The sequence below is a fragment of the Bos indicus genome, chromosome 1 (assembly GCF_029378745.1).
Source record: "Bos indicus isolate NIAB-ARS_2022 breed Sahiwal x Tharparkar chromosome 1, NIAB-ARS_B.indTharparkar_mat_pri_1.0, whole genome shotgun sequence".
Classification (NCBI taxonomy): Eukaryota; Metazoa; Chordata; class Mammalia; order Artiodactyla; family Bovidae; genus Bos; species Bos indicus.
This window is the reverse complement of record NC_091760.1, coordinates 126,630,253-126,647,995: the sequence shown is the minus strand read 5'-3', so window position 1 is coordinate 126,647,995 and position 17,743 is coordinate 126,630,253. Positions and strand designations below refer to the sequence as shown.

The 17,743-nt window shown below is 38.1% G+C and overlaps 1 protein-coding gene across 9 annotated transcripts in view; it reads left to right on the top strand.

Annotated features, from left to right (window-relative positions):
* The window catches only part of TRPC1 (transient receptor potential cation channel subfamily C member 1), a 63,041-nt gene that overhangs the window by 41,997 nt on the left and 3,301 nt on the right, over positions 1–17,743 (top strand). For 6 of the 9 annotated variants that reach the window (XM_070793631.1, XM_070793623.1, XM_070793657.1 and 3 more), the window contains 4 exons: positions 2,032–2,171; positions 3,813–3,956; positions 12,635–12,846; positions 17,430–17,631. In XM_070793631.1, the coding sequence (XP_070649732.1) occupies positions 2,032–2,171; positions 3,813–3,956; positions 12,635–12,846; positions 17,430–17,631 (698 nt within the window). Of the gene's footprint in view, positions 1–2,031; positions 2,172–2,202; positions 2,566–3,812; positions 3,957–12,634; positions 12,847–17,429; positions 17,632–17,743 lie in introns of those variants that run through there. The other 3 variants (XM_070793646.1, XM_019966426.2, XM_070793672.1) reach the window with 2 other exon arrangements.

Below are 17,743 nucleotides of genomic sequence, written 5' to 3'. Positions count from 1 at the left end.
CTATTTAGGACATAAAGGACATTGGTTGATAAATATTCTTACTTTTGAAGAGTTTTTACCCAAAGTGGGAGAAAGATAGTCAGTTAATAATAGACATAATAAAGAAACTATGTCCATTGTTTAAAAGTGATAAATACTAAGGGAAAAGAAAGAGAAGCAGAGTTGGAGGATTGGGAGTGACAGGCATAAATTTGCGATTTTAAATAGGACGATCAGAGTAGGTGGTGAGCAAAGATGCAGGATGGATGTCTGGGTGAGGAGCTTCCAGCTGGAAGAAGAGCCAGTGTCCCATTTGGGAGTTTTGGGTGTTCAGAGAACAGCAAGGAAGACAGGAGGCCAGTGTGACCAGGGTAGTGGAAGGAAAGATTGAGAGGAGAGGAGATCCAAGAGGAGAGGTAATGTAGGGCCTCAGAGACCGTTGTAAAAAATTTGGTTTTGACTCTGAATAAAAGGAGACATGAGGGAAGGTGCAGTGTGCAGTGCCCGCTATGCACAGTCAGCAGCAGTGGTCTTAGGTTCTTATTAACAGTCACACTTGCCAGACACCACAGGCAGAAACCTGACACCAGATTTACTTAGCTCTGTAGAAGGATATAAGGCAGGAAATAAAGCATGACAGCTTCAAATACGTCTTTATTGGCAGTTCTTACAAAAGACTGGGACTTCTTAGCCCCATAGAGGGCACACTCAGTTGTGTGGAATGAGGCCATTTTCATGGGTGTGGGCTACCCCAGCCAGAGAAGCCTGAAAACTGGCAGGATTTCTTATAAATCAGGATATCTTAAAAAGCCGCAGAGTGTAGTTCCCACTACAGGCACACTTCAAATTAAAGAAACATCGCACAGAGAAGCTGAAACCTGTGTTTCTTAACATGTTTTTATATAGTCCTGTTTGTGTATACTTTTGGGGTCTATGATTCCACTTATGCAGTTTCCCAGTCAGTGATTGTTTTTATAACAATGTTGAACACAGCTGACTTTCCATACTTTCCTTATACGTTTCCAAGGAAACCACTTTAATAAATGATAACATGAGGTTTTGTTCCCATAGGGAAAGAGTTCTGTCCTGCAGTTAATTCTTTCTCCTCTGGGACTTGCTACAGGGTTTTGATGAGAGAAATAACACTTGCATTTTAAAGATTGTTCTGATTGCTGTGTTGAGAATAGATTTCAGGAAAAACACAGTAGAAGCAGGGAGACCAAGTGGGTTGTTTCAGACATTCAGGCCAGAGAAGATAGTGGCTTGAATTTGAAGTGGTGGTGAGAAAGGTTACTTCCTAACTATATTTTGAAAATAGAGCCAACGGATTTATTATTGCATTGAATGTGTGGTTTAAGAGAATATCAGTCAAGGGTGAGGCAAGGACATTTAGAGTGAGCATCTAGGATGGAGTTGCCATCAGCTGAGATACGGAAGTCTTCAAGTGCTGTGAGCCTGGGAGCAGAGACTAGGAGTTCAGTTCGGACATGTTGGGACATCCAGTTTGAGATTTAGAGTAGCCAACTACCTGTGCAAGTTAAGTTTAGGAGGGAGGTTTAGAGATACTTATTATTGTGTAAATACAGGTTTAGTTTAAAATTTGAAAGTCTACCACATAGATACTATTTAAAGCCATTAGACCAGACTGGATGAGGTCACTATAGGAGTGAGTGTAGATAGAGAAAAGAAAATAATCAGGAACTGAGCCTTTGGGGAGGGGACATTTAACAACGATTTATTTGTTTTCTTATGCTTATTTCACATCATTTATTAAATCCCTGTCTGGGAAAGATATTGTCAGATGAAGCTTAAGATTCCTTTTCTTTGAAATTTTAAGAACTTTTTACTGAATGTTATTTTTTTCTTCTGAATAAGGCTACAGATGATACATGTTATTTAATACTTTGAATCTTAATATATCTTTTTAGTTTATTATTGAATTAAGGCTACAGATGATACATGTTATTTAATACTTTGAATCTTAATATATCTTTTTAGTTTATTATTGAATTAAGAGAGCATCATCTGAGTTTTTTTTTCTTTTTTTTTTAGGAATGATATGGTCAGACATTAAAAGACTCTGGTATGAAGGGTTGGAAGACTTTTTAGAAGAATCTCGTAATCAGCTCAGTTTTGTCATGAATTCACTTTATTTGGCAACCTTTGCCCTCAAAGTGGTGGCTCACAACAAGGTGACTATTAACTATGTCAATTGAAGGCACAAGTGAAGTTTATTTAGGGAAAAACCCAAGATATTTAGCTATGGATCTCAGAGTTACTTTGGCCCAAATCTGTGTCTGATGTGTTTTCATTTTAAACCTATCTTTGGCAAGGAAATAGTGCCCATTGTTTCCTTCCTTACTAATACTTTCAAGGGTGTTAATTACCTTTAAATGTTGGTTACCTATTATATGCCAGGTACCTTGGTTGATACTTGCTATACTTTATCTCATTTTATTCTCACAGGGATTCTATGAGACAGATGTCCTTATCCCCATTTTGCAAATAAGGAAAAGGAAGCTCAGAGATAATAAGTAACTTGTCCAAGACCACACAGTAAGAAACCAAGACTGGATTTAAATCCAGGTCTGTCCAGGCATTTTCTTTCTTCCAAATGCCAATTCCTTATATCTGAGCTAGGTTCATTTACCTATTACTTAAAATGAGAACACAAAGTTATTTAAATTGGTCATATTTACCAGGGAAAAGTTTATCTGAATGGAACTCATCATAGTGTTTTACACATTCCAAATCATGACGGTTATCTCCCATAGCTTAAAAAGTGATGTAAATTTAATTATTTTCTGATGCCTAAAGTTTTATATTTAAAATTTGACAAAAATCCAACCTTATAGACATCTTACAATGTTACTTTTATAAAGATTGATTTAAAGTCCAGGAAAGGTAACAGAAATTATGTTGACTATCTTTGTTTACACCTGAGTTTAGAATTCTGAGGTGTCACATTCAAGGAACTATTATATAATATTTTTTGAGTTTTGGCTAATTTACAGACTAGAGAGAAAACAAACTGATTTTCTTATACCACTTTATTAAAAACTCTATTCGTGTATTTGAGTATTAGTACAGAACATGTTTATTAGGTATGTTCAATGACCAGAGTTGAGAGGTTATTAAGAAAATAAAAATTGATCACTTATAGAGAAACGGTTGGATAGAGAGGTTGATGGTCATTGGTTTTTTTAGACTGGTCCCTTTTTTAGACTGGTCTCTTAGACTACCCTATAGAAGCAGGGTACCCATATAATTTTATTATTTCAAACTAAGACACACAAATGAAGAAAAGCACAATTAATAATTAGGCCAGGAAAACTGGTATGTAATCTGGGAGTGTCCCAGGCAGTTGAAACATGTGGTTACTCGGTGTCCAGGTATAATAATACACCCTTTTTGTTCTTGTTTGGAAGGGAGAAGAGCTATGGTACATTGTAGAATCTTGAGTCAAGTAGCTAGCTTAATTTAATGTGAAAGTTAATGAATTTCAAGCTTGTGTTGCGGAATTTAAGAAAGACTAGCAAAAATTTCATTCATAAAAAGTTTAATGACTGTCTTTAAAAAATTATTTCGTCTTTTAAAGCCTGAGAATTTCTGAGAAAAGCTCTTCATGGAACACAATATTGCTACACATGTGTAGAAATTATCTATTTATTTAAAACAATGTTATTTCTATTAAAAGAGAAATTTATGAAACATAAATGGAGTTCTGCCATAAGGAGACCCAATATGGTTTTCTTTAAACGGTCAGAGTATTTGTTTTTATTTTCCTAAGTTGAGAGAGCCACTTACCTTTGGCTTTTTCCTCCTAATCTTAGTTTCATGATTTTGCGGATCGGAAGGACTGGGATGCGTTCCACCCTACACTGGTGGCAGAGGGACTTTTTGCATTTGCCAACGTTCTGAGTTATCTTCGTCTCTTTTTTATGTATACAACAAGCTCTATCTTGGGTCCATTACAGGTAAGCAGTTACAGTTTCTTAAAGAATATTTGTTAAAGCTACTACACCTTTTTCTTGTCCACTGGAATATTGTTTTTCATGATGTCAAAACTAAATTTTGCTTTTGAAAATAATTAACAGTTGAAAAGTAACAGCGTGTTCATCTGCTTTGTTTCTGGCTGAATGACAATCCTTTGCTTTTAGGTATCCAGAGTTTTATTAAGTTGTGGTCCATTGTCCCTCTTTCCCAAGTCCACAAACATGGATGTATTTGAAATAAATACTTCAGACAGTAGAGGGACATAAAAATTTGCTTTTTACCAAGATGAACTTCACATTTAGAGTTTTAAGTGACAAATATAAGGGAAATATTGTGCAGAGTTCATACTTTATGATGGTTTTGAAAATAAGTTATATTTCATAAAATACTCCCTCACATTACTTAATAACTATTAAACATAATAAGTTAGAAGAGGGCATATTTAATTTCTTTAGGATTTATTTATTTTGGCTGTGCTAGATGCACACTTCCTGTGCAGGTGCAGACTTCCTGTGGTTGTGGCGAGCGGGGGCTACTCTCTAGTTGCAGAAGTGTGGTCCTCTCACTGTGGTGGTTTCCCTGGTTGTAGAACACAGTCTCTAGGCATACCGTCTCAGTCGTTGCGGCTCGCAGGCTTGGTAGCTGCAGCTCCTGGGCTCCAGAGCATAGGCCCAGTTGTTGTGTTCAGGCTTAGTCGCTCTTTGGCATGTGGGATCTTCCTGGAGCAGGGATTGAAGCCGTGTCCCCTGCATTGGCAGGCAGATTCTTAATCACTGGACCATGAAGGAAGCCCAGAAAATAACATATTTAGAGCTAAAAATTTCATAGTTTATGCCGTCTAGCTTTACACTTTATGGTACTTTTACAGTTAAGGAAATCAAGCTTTTATTTATTCAAAGTAATATGATTATTATTGAGAGAGTCCAGGGATAAATTCTGAGTCTCTTTACACTAAAGAAAGGACTCAGACTTGGTTGCATGTACCCCGTAGATTTTAGTAGTTGGTTGTTCTTGAAAGGTGGGGTCAACTCTGCTTGTGACCAGCTCTACATAATACTCTGTTATTTTATAAGTCTGGATATCTGAGCAATATTCAATCTTTCTTAAGTCAAAATTTACCAACAATTTAGATTCTTTTTTATATTTTTAAAGAAGATATTTTAAATAAAATGCATAATTACCTTCTCCAACAGAGATATGAAAACAAAATATGTAGGAAAAACCCAATTTGATTTGATTTGACTTGTGCTGTCATCCTTCACAGTGTTTCCTGAAATGTGGCTCCCTCAAGCCAAGTCCTGTGAGATGCTCTGACTGAAATAAGTTTGGGACACACTGCATTCCATATAACCTCTTTCGGGAATTCACAGTACACATGATGACATTAAAGCCTATGAGAAAGAAGTAACGAAACTTGTTTAACCTTGTTCAAACTATCATCGCCTAAATTAACATCATACCCATTTTTCATGAAACATGCTCAGGTCTCTTTTTTTTCTCCAAAACATGATTTATGAAATACTGGTTTAGTTTGTCTATTATTTAAATGTTATTTCGGTTTAATTTTGCCGCTAGTATCTTGTATAAATGTTTTAGCCAGGAGTCAGCAGTGTTTTACACGCACATTGTTTCTTAGCTAAAACCTAGTGGTGTCACCAGGTTTCTATACTGGAAACTGCTTTATAGATTTTTACGAGGGGTTAAATAGGAGAAAGTATATTAGTATTTCTTGGTAAATTATTTGTTTCTTTTTCTGATAACAGTTGAGTCAGGTCTTCCTGACTTAATCTCTTCCCAAAAGAACTGCAGATGTGTGTACAAATACTGCATAAATGGATATTTGTCTTTTCAACTGTGGTGTGTATTTTTCCTCCTCCAGCAGAGTACTTTATATTGTTCAAATAGCCACAGAATTAACAAATAATTAAAGTCAAGCTAACAAATATTTATTTTGTTCCTGTTTTTTAAAAAAGGTCTATAAGTTAATCATAATATATATTAAAAGGTTACGATCTAGTCCAGCAAATGAGTTTTTAAAAATTATCTCGAGACTTCCCTGGTGATCCAGCGGTTAAGACACCCTGTTCCCATTGCAGGGGGTGTGGGTTTGATCCCTTTCAAGGAACTTGATCCCACATGTTGTGGGGTGTGGCCAAAAAATAAATAATAAAAATTATCTTTATTAAGGTATCGTTTTCCATACAGTAAAATGCACCCATCCTAACTGGATAGTTTGATAAGTTTTGCAAATGTATAAACTTGTTTAGAGTATGACTGCTTCTCAAGGTTGCAGGCTCCCTGCTCCAAGTCATTATATCAAGTCTGCATTCAGCAGGGAAAAGGGGAAAGGCAGAAAGCATGAGCCTGCTGTCTTTCTTTTTTTCAATAAGAGGACAGTTATTTTCCCTCGAGGCCCACCAGATACTTTCACTTATAACTCATTGGCCAGAATAGGGTCACATGGCTATTTGTGTCTCTGAAGAGATGAGTACTTTTTTAATTGAGCATGCTGTGCCGTGTCATGCTGTACTAAGTTGCTTCTGTCGTGACTGACTCTTTGCAACCCTGTGGACTGTAGCCCACTAGGCTCCTCTGTCTATAGGTTTTTCTAGGCAAGAACAGTGGAGTGGGTTGCCCTCCTCCAAGGGGTCTCCCGACCTAGGGATCGAATCTGTGTCTCTTATGTCTCCTGCATTGGCAGGTGGGTTCTTTACCACTAGTGCCACCTGGGAAGCCCTTAATTGAACATATTGCCCCTGAGAAACTAAGGTCTAGTTAGTCAGAAAGAGGATGAAAAATAGAAATTGAATAGGAATCCGTGGAGTCCTATCTTCAGGTGTTTATTTTAAAAATTTCTCCAGTGAAGACATTTGTTTTCCAGACTAGTCTTAACATGACATGACAGACTTGAAATATAGATCAATGGAACAAAATAGAAAGCCCAGAGATAAATCCACGCACATATGGACACCTTATCTTTGACAAAGGAGGCAAGAATATACAATGGATTAAAGACAATCTCTTTAACAAGTGGTGCTGGGAAATCTGGTCAACCACTTGTAAAAGAATGAAACTAGAACACTTTCTAACACCATATACAAAAATAAACTCAAAATGGATTAAAGATCTCAACGTAAGACCAGAAACTATAAAACTCCTAGAGGAGAACATAGGCAAAACACTCTCTGACATACATCACAGCAGGATCCTCTATGACCCACCTCCCAGAATATTGGAAATAAAAGCAAAAATAAACAAATGGGACCTAATTAAACTTAAAAGCTTCTGCACATCAAAGGAAACTATTAGCAAGGTGAAAAGACAGCCTTCAGAATGGGAGAAAATAATAGCAAATGAAGCAACCGACAAACAACTAATCTCAAAAATATACAAGCAACTCCTACAGCTCAACTCTAGAAAAATAAATGACCCAATCAAAAAATGGGCCAAAGATCTAAATAGACATTTCTCCAAAGAAGACATACAGATGGCTAACAAACACATGAAAAGATGCTCAACATCACTCATTATCAGAGAAATGCAAATCAAAACCACTATGAGATACCATTTCACACCAGTCAGAATGGCTGCGATCCAAAAGTCTACAAATAATAAATGCTGGAGAGGGTGTGGAGAAAAGGGAACCCTCTTACACTGTTGGTGGGAATGCAAACTAGTACAGCCACTATGGAGAACAGTGTGGAGATTCCTTAAAAAACTGGAAATAGAACTGCCTTATGATCCAGCAATCCCACTGCTGGGCATACACACTGAGGAAACCAGAAGGGAAAGAGACACCTGTTCCCCAATGTTCATCGCAGCACTGTTTATAATAGCCAGGACATGGAAGCAACCTAGATGTCCATCAGCAGATGAATGGATAAGAAAGCAGTGGTACATATACACAATGGAGTATTACTCAGCCATTAAAAAGAATACATTTGAATCAGTTCTAAGGAGGTGGATGAAACTGGAGCCTATTATACAGAGTGAAGTAAGCCAGAAGGACAAACACCAATACAGTATACTAATGCATATATATGGAATTTAGAAAGATGGTAACGATAACCCTGTATACGAGACAGCAAAAGAGACACTGATGTATAGAACAGAAAAAAAAAAAAAGAAAGAAGTCTAAATCATTTTGTGCAGAAGATTTGTAAAACATTTTTTTCTGTTTTGTTAATCATAAGCCAGGAACTCACTTAAAATAGATTGACCCAGTTGTGAGGAAAATTGACAGTAAGTTAACTACTTTAGCTAAAGTGTAACTTTTTTCTTTACATACATAACCTGCTATATCAGATACTGTTTTTATGTGATTCCTGCAGTTGTCTGTTAAATTTATCTCCATAAATAACTAACATTATTTAACATTATTTAACATAAATCACTAACATTTTGTCCTTCCAAATTTTTGTAGATTTAGAAGCTGACAGACTTTTATTATAACTGATTATATAGTAGGAGTCTAGTTCTCTCCCTTAGTTAGAATGACCATGATTTATTATTCTTATAGAGACACTTTGGAGAATGAAAAGATGTTTTTCATTACTAAGTTGGGACGACAGCTCTGAACTGGAGCTATAGCAGGCAAATCAAGGTCATAGAATTATCCTGTATGGGACATATAAAATGATCCTGATTCAGCAGTGATTGACTCTTAGAAGAGACAAACATAAATATTGGTATAAAGTGAAAAATATAGAGATTACATACAAAGGACTTGGGAGCATGACTGAGGGGGTGCTTAGAGAGAGTCAGGAAGCTTGAGTTGTAATTTCTCTGTGTATTTTGTATATTAACCCCTTATCAGATACATTGTTTGCAAATATCTTCTCCCATTCAGTGTGCTGGCTTTTAATTTTGTTGATGGTTTCCCCTGCTGTGCAAAAGGTTTTAAGTTTCAGTAGGTTCCATTTATTTTTGTTTTTGCCTCCCTTGCCATTCGACATATCCAAAGATGTATTGCTAAGACCAGTGACAAAAAGCATACAGTGACAAAAAGCATACTTGTGTTTTCTTATAGGAGTTTTATGGCTTCAGGTTTTTGTGTATGGTGTGAAAAACGTAGTCCACTTTGATTATTTTGACAGATATAAAGGACGTTTTGGGCATGAATAGCTTGATTAGATTGGAGAAGGCAATGGCACCCCACTCCAATACTCTTACCTGGAAAATCCTATGGACAGAGGAGCTTAGTGGGCTGCAGTCCATGGGATCACGAGGAGTCGGACATGACTGAGCGACTTCACTTTCACTTTTCACTTTCATGCATTGGAGAAGGAAATGGCAACCCACTCCAGTGTTCTTGCCTGGAGAATCCCAGGGATGGGGGAGCCTGGTGGGCTGCCGTCTATGGGGTCGCACAGAGTCGGACACGACTGAAGTGACTTAGCAGCAGCAGCAGCAGCTTGATTAGATAGAACTTTTCTACAAATAATTATGGGTTTGTCTCAAGAAAGATTTGGAAGAATGACTAGAAGTTATTTTTGTAATTCTTGTCAACAACTTTTTAAATTTAACACATGATATGCCCCCTAATGATATCAACTCTTTCCTCTATCAGGCATTTAGCATATGTCTGCTATTCTACATAGTGCTCTGTGCATGAGGCTTTTTCTTATGTTAAATTATTTCATAAGGATGTCTTGGCTTCCTAGGTGGCTCAGTGGTAAAGAACCCGCCTGCCAATGCAGGAGACACAAGAGACTTGGGTTTGATCCCTAGGTCGGGAAGATTCCCCTGGAATAGGAAATGACAACCCACTCCAGTATTCTGCCTGGAAAACCCCATGGACAGAGGAGCCTGGTGGGCTGCAGTCCATGGGGTCACAAAGAGTTGGACACGACTGAGTGACAGAGCACACATAAGGATGTCTTGGGCTTCCCTGGTGGCTCAGATGGTAAAGAGTCTGCCTGCAATGCATAAGACCCAGGTTCAGTCCCTGGGTTGGGAGGATCCCCTGGAGAAGGAAATGGCTACCCACTGCAGTGTTCTTGCCTGGAGAATTCCATGGACAAAAGAGCCTTGGTGGGCTCCTAGATAATACATCTTAAAAGTAGTATTAACCTATTAAAAGATAGGATTCTCATGGTGCCTCGGTATTTGTATATAAAAGGATGTATTAATTTTCAGTCACAAAAAAAGAATATGTTCATCACATTCATAGCTTTAGTGTTCTCCTTTTTCCTTCTATTATCGTAGTAGTTTTCTTTAATTTCCATTTTTCTGATTACTAGGAAAATATTTTTCTGTGTATACTATTGTATAAATTTCAATATTAATTTTTAAATTACTATGTTTTTTACTACTTACTGTTCACATTTCTCAAGTAAAACTGCTAACTAGTTTTAAATAAATAAAATAAATATTTAAGGAAGCATGATTGTTATTTTTACAAATAAGCCTTGTAATATTTCTCAGACTAAAATTAGTTTACTACTTTTCATGTTTGCCTTTCACATATTCAAGCTAATGTCCACGTCAGTGATATCCACTGTAGGTAATTTTGGTTCTTCCATCTTATACAAGGATTAATATCATGTTTTTAAAAAACAAGTCATGAAGTTTGTGGTGTTCTTATCAATTATTGCTCATCTTGATACTGAAATTGAATTACACTTGTCTTTAAAACTTAGTAATATTAAATGAAGAATTTTACTTTCGGACTTAATTTTTGAAATTACCTTTAAGCTCGCAGTGTCTAAATTTTCTTCAAATTTAGTCTTTTCTATCATTATCTAAAGCAGTTATTGTATTCTTAACCGTCATACATTATTAGGTTCTCTACTAACATGACATGGCTTTATTCTAAGCACTTATAATCTGAATAAATGATTTCTTTCCAAAATGACATAATAAAGCTATCCTTGATGAAGAGAGAAATGGATTTCTTCTCTTTCTCACACAGTTTGAGCTTTCCAATTCTAAAAGCTCTCTGTTTCTTCCATCAGAATTTTGCAAGAGGGCCAAGTGAGGGAAGCATGAGATTTTGAAAACTAGCACATGCTGATCAAATGCACAGACATCAGGCCTGGTGGACCTCTCCACTCCAAGTTGCCTGAAACACTAGCTTGTGCTGTGCCTGAAAATTTTAGCACCTCTTCTACTTAATTAGCTGGCTCCCTTTAGTAGGCTGGAGGGGCTTGGCCACTTGCCTGCTCCTACTGTTTGTAACATTGGCAACTGGCATATGTTATGTTGGCAGGCTTGAGGCAGTTCAGAATTTTATTTGAAGTTGGATTAACAAACTATATAAATTTGACCTGGTTACATTTGAGGAAGGATTATTTCTAAACACTAAGTTTTTTTTATCTTAAAAAATGCATATAGCAAAGAAGATTCAAAGGAGTGTAAAGTGAGAAAGTCTGCCTTCCACACCGCTAGTCCTATAGGTAGGCACTGTTAATGGTTTCTTGTGTAAACTTTCAGGAATTTCCTGTGCATATCAAACTTTATCTATATGAAAAAATATATTTGATCTATTCTTTAAAAAATAGCTGTTATAATACTATCATGTACCTTGCTTTTTTTGACGTAATATTTTCTAGGTACCTTTCTACGTCACCACATTGAACTCCATTCTTTGTAACAACAGCTTTAGAATGTTCTAATTTTTGCTACAATGCTCCACTGAAAATCCTTGTATGTAATGCATCTTTGTGTACTTCCTATGGGCTAAATTCCTAGGCATAGAATTTCAGGGTCAAAAGGTTATGTTAAATTAGTCTCCAAATTTGTATGGAATTTATGAAAAGCACCTATTCCCCAGATTTTGAAAGAGTATTGAAGGAGAATGAAATTAGGCTTGAATAAAGCTTCCAGATGCGCTGCTGCTAAGTTGCTTCAGTCGTGTCCGACTCTGTGCAACCCCATAGACGGCAGCCCAACAGGCTTCCACATCCCTGGGATTCTCCAGGCAAGAACACTGGAGTGGGTTGCCATTTCCTTCTCCAGTGCATGAAAGTGAAAAGTGAAAGTGAAGTCACTCAGTCATGACCGACTCTTGGCAGCCCTATGGACTGTAGCCTACCAGGCTCCTCCATCCATGGGATTTTCCAGGCAAGAGTACTGGAGTGGGGTGCCATTGCCAGATGCGCTACACATATCTAAATTACAAAAGATACTCACATACAAATATTAGACCCTCTCATTTGACTTAACTCATATACTTTTTTCTTAATAGACCTCAAATGAAAATTCATCACCCTGGCAACAGAGATTAGGTCAGTCCTCAAGGAGGAAATGCTGTTCTTTAAGAAGTGGTTTAGAATTGGTTACAAAATTTGAAAACTTAATGTCAAAATGGTTTTGTATTTGTAAACTTTACGAAACTATAAATGTAAGCATTTATTTCCCTTTAGGTTTTAGCAAGAAATTTTCCTTTCATCACTTGCAAATTAGGCCTTTTCTTCCATTTCCATGCCTTTTCCTCTGCCTTCATAGCAAGACTATCTTCTGCAGACTCGGTCCAGATTCAAGAAATGTACCATCTAACACTCACAGTGCTGGCATGATCAGAATGGCTTTTTGTCTGGTAACTGGGTTTTTGATGTTTAAAAGTGCCAAATATCTCACAGGGGAAAAAGAGGAATAGCCTTGTGGATCATATATTTTCTTGCCTGGTCATTTAGTTTTTCATATTTTTGTTTTCCAGATGATTTTAATGAACACCTATGTAATATTTCCACAGATTTCAATGGGACAGATGTTACAAGATTTTGGAAAATTTCTTGGAATGTTTCTTCTTGTTTTGTTTTCTTTCACAATTGGGCTGACACAACTGTATGATAAAGGCTACACTCCCAAAGAACAGAAGGACTGTGTAGGCATATTCTGTGAACAGCAAAGCAATGACACCTTCCATTCGTGAGTGTCTTTTAAATTTTTAGTAAACATATTTCTTTCTGCCCTGTTACGTGTGAATTCATACCTATAGAACTAGAACTTCATATTTTCTTTAAGATACGCCTTTTGAATAAGAAATACTTCCTTGTCGTGAATCATTTGATACTCATCAACAACAAACACCTTCAATATGCCAGACACTGTTCTAAGTGCTAAAGAAATGAAGTATCAGTGAACAGAAGCTACTCTCATGGAGTTTATTTCCTGGTGAGGTGATACAGGCAGTAAAAATAAGAATAAGCCATGAAATTAAAAGACACTTGCTCCTTGGAAGAAAAGCTATGACAAACCTAGATAGCATATTACAAAGCAGAGACATTACTTTGCCGACAGTGGTCTGTCTAGTCAAAGCTATGGTTTTTCCAGTAGTCACGTATGGATGTGAGAGTTGGACCATTAAGAAAGCTGAATGCTGAAAAGTTGATTTTTGAACTGTGGTGTTGGAGAAGACTCTTGAGAGTCCCTTGGACTGCAAGGAAATCCAATCAGTCCATCCTAAAGGAAATCAGTCCTGAATATTCACTGGAAGGACTGATGCTGAAGCAGAAGCTGCAGTATTTTGGCCACCTGATGGGAAGAGCTGACTCATTGGAGAAAGATTGGGAACGACTGAAGGCAAAAGGAGAAAGAGGCAGCAGAAGATGAGATGTTTAGGTAGCATTACCGACTCAATGGACATGAGTTTGAGCAAACTTAGGGAGATAGTGGACAGGGAAGCCAGATGTGCTCAGCTCATGGGGTCGCAAAGAGTCGGACATGAACTGAACTGATATTATACAATATTGATAAGGACCAATAGCCCAAGGAAAGCTTGGGCCAAGGAGGATTTTTGTATAAGAGGGTGTGTAGCTTTAGTTAGATAGGAGGTTAGGGAAGCCCTCACAAAAGATGACATTCAAGTAAAGCTATAAAGCTGGTGAAGGATCAAGTCATGAAGAAGAATCTGGAGGAAGAGAGCTGGCAGATAAGGGAATGGCAAAGGCAAACGCCCTGAGATGAGAGTATAACTAGCATGCTCAAGGAAAAGCCAGAAGTCTAGATGGTATGTAGTGAATCAGAGGAAGAGTTGTAGATTGACTCAGGAAGGTAATGCGGAATTGAGCTTCCCTGGTAGCTCAGACAGTAGAGAATCTTCCTGCAATGGAGGAGATCTGGGTTCAGTCCCTGGGTCGGGAATATCCCCTGGAGAAGGGAAGGCAACCCACTCCAGTATTCTTGCCTGAAGAATCCCATGGGCAGAGGAGCCTGGCAGGCTATAGTCCATGGGGTCAAAACTCATGACTCAGCTCATGACTGAGTTGCTCATAACTGAGCAACTAATACTTAAATTTTCAATGGGGAATAAAACAGATCAAGATGGGAGAATAAGAGGACATGGAGCTCACCTCCTTCCACAGACATATCAAAAATGCATCTACATGTGGAATAATTCTCAGTGAAAGCCAGCTAGAAATGGGCAGAAGGACTCCAATACAACCAAGGCTGTAAGAAAGGTACACAGGTAATTGGGTAGGATGAGAAGGTGATTGATGAGGACCTGTACCCCTACGGGGGGATTCAAAGGAAAAGGGAGATTACACAGGTGGACACTTACCCTGGGGAGTGAGTGGGTCAAGTCACAGACTCTCCTAGTCTGGGGTTTATGCATAGGAGACAAGCTGCCTTAGCTGGTTGTTTGGAGAATCCCTGGGACACATAGAAAGACTAGAGAAGCCTGGACTCCAACTCATGAGGAGTGCAGGTGCTGGCTTGCCCCTGGCTAGGGGAGAGGGAGGTCTGCCCAAGTGGCTGCCAGGTTTCCTCTGACCAGCTCACTGCTCTCCCCAGCCTGAACTGAGTGAATACCCCAGCGCTGCTCATTCTACCTCACAGCGTGTCCCTGGATCTAGGGCATCAGGACCTGGGAAAAGACTCTTGAGACACAGAGGCAACTCAGTCCTGGAGTGTAGCCCAGGGGAGGAGGTAGTCGCTGTTGTTGCAGCTTACTCCAGGGGCACTCTGGAAGCAATCCATAGTTTTGACAGCAGCATAGCTGCTGGGTTTCCTGTGACCACCTTGCTGTGTGCCCAAATCCAATCTGAGTGAATGCTCTGGCCCCACTCGCTCCACACCACAGTGCCGCACTCAGTGGCCATGACCAGGGAAGAAACACAACCACGGGCCGCATCTGAACGGAGCCATGGACACTTAAGACAGGTAGCGCATGGGACTCTGTAAGTACACGAGCCCCACTTGGCTTCAGCACTCCCCTCCTTTGGGGCAAAGATCCTGGTGTGGGGGGAAGAAAAAACACACACACTTAAAAGGAGCAGATCCAGCTCCAGATTGACTCTCAGGGCTTCTACTCCAGCAGCTTGGGAGTAGATCCCACCCCTGACCACAGGGCGGTGATGGCCACTGAGCAGAGAGATGTCCCTTCTCACACCCTGCATGGGCTCTAGACCTTCCATCTCCAGCCATTCCCCCCACCAAGGTGAGAGCTGCCAGCACATCCTGAGGAGAGACTGGTGTCTTGCATCAAATCCAGCCATCCCACCAAATCCTATGGGGACACCCATAAGAACACCTCTTCAAGACCACAGTAGGCAACTGTTCCATCTAAATTCATAGAGGCAGAGAAAGTTAAGTAAAATGAAAAGGCAGAGGAACTACTCTTACTTGAGAAAGAGAAAAACCTTGAAAAGATAATGAAACAGAAATAATTAACCAGATAAAGAATTCAAATCATTGGTAATAAAAATCCTAACTAAATTAGTTTACATCAAGAGAACATATCTAAACAAAGATCATTTTAGCAAGGAACTAGAAAATATAAAAAAAGACTCAAAAATAAGCAATTCAGTATGTACACCTATGGTTAATTCATGTTTATGTATGACAGAAATCAAACCAATATTGTAAAACATTATCAATCAATTATAAATATTAAAACAAAGATAGGCAATTCAATATCTGAAATAAAAAAACACTAAATAGCAGACTATGTGACACACAAGAACTCATAAGTGGTTTAGAAGATGGAATAATGGAAATTACCCAATCAGAACAGCAGAAAGGAAGACAAAGGGAAAAAAAGTAAAAGCAGTCCACTAGATTTCTAGGATAACATTAAGCAAATAAGCATTCACATAATAGTTCTAGAAGGAGACAGCGAGAAAGGGATTGAAAATGTATTTGAAGACACTACGCCAGAAACTTTCCCAAACCTGAAGAAGGAAACTGATATCCAGGTACAGGAAGCACAGAGGGTCCCAAGAAAGAGGAAACCAAACAGACCCACATCAAGACATATCATAAGTAACGTAGCAAAAGTTAGAATTCCAAAGGCATCAAGAGAAAAAGAGGCATATACAAGGGAACTGCATAAGGTTATCAGCTGATTTCTCTGCAGAAACTTTGCAGATGATAGGGAGAGTCATGATTTATTCAGTGCTGAGAGGGAAAAACCTATAACTTAGGATACTCTACTCAGCAAGATCATCATTTAGAATAGTAAGAGAGATAACAAAGCATCAAAAACTAAAAGAATTCATCAATATGGAACCTACCCTAAAAGAAATGTTGAAGGGTCTTCTCTAAATGGAAAAGAAATAAGAATCTATAGGAAAGGGAAAATCCCACTAGGAAAGGCAGGTATAGAGTAAGGATTGAAGATCACTTTAAAAAGTGATAGATTAAAAGAAAAAATATAAAAGCAACTATAAATACAGTAAACAGTTGAGAGATAATCATGAAGATGTAAAATATGACATCAAAAACTGTGGGTGAGTGGGTACAAAAAGTGTAGATCTTTTAGAATGTGTTTGAACTTAAATGACTGTCAGTTTAAAACAAGTAGATATAGGCCAATGTATATGAGCCCTATGGTAAAGGACCATCAATAGATGAATGGATTAAGAAAATGGGGTGTGTACACACACACACACACACACACTGGAGTGTTACTCAACCATAAAAATGAAATTCTGCCATTTGCAACAATGCATGGACCTGGGTAATACTATGTTTAGTGAAATAAGTCAGAGACAAATACTATATAATGTATTGTGGCATCTAAAACATGATACAAATGAATGCATATGCTGAACAGGATAGAGATTCACAGACATAGAAAACAAACCTATGGTTACCAAAGAGGAGAAGAAGGTGGGGTTAATCAACTATACTTCAAAGAAAAAAAGGAAGGGGCAAAAGGAAAGATAATAGGCTCACGTAGGACCTTGTTGGCTCTTGTATGGACTTTGGGCATTGGAGCTTGAGAGCCATTTGAAGTTTTTGAATAAAGAAGTGGCACGGTCCTGTTAAGTATTAATAGGATCATAGGCTGCTGTGTTGTGAAAGAACAGTAGTAAGAGATTAAACAGAAATGGTTTGTCTTCCTTTTGAGTTTGTTTCCTTGTTTATAGTATCTGTGATGCTGGGTCCATCCTTAGTTATTTTACAAAATATCTATTCTTTATGTAATGTTGTATTAATAAATTCTTTATCTTTGCTAAATAGCGTCTTAGAATGCCTTTCAAATAGAAATATCATTGTCTTGACAGGTTCATCGGCACTTGCTTTGCTTTGTTCTGGTATATTTTCTCCTTAGCACATGTGGCAATCTTTGTCACAAGATTTAGCTACGGAGAAGAATTACAGTCCTTCGTCGGAGCTGTTATTGTTGGGACATACAACGTTGTGGTTGTGATAGTACTTACCAAGCTGCTGGTGGCAATGCTTCATAAAAGTTTTCAGTTGATAGCAGTAAGTATTCATTCTTATAAAATGTTTATATTCTCTTCAGGTCATACCAAATGTATATAGTAGGTAAGACAACCAAAGATTTAAAAGAATTAAGAATTAGTATCTTTTAAAA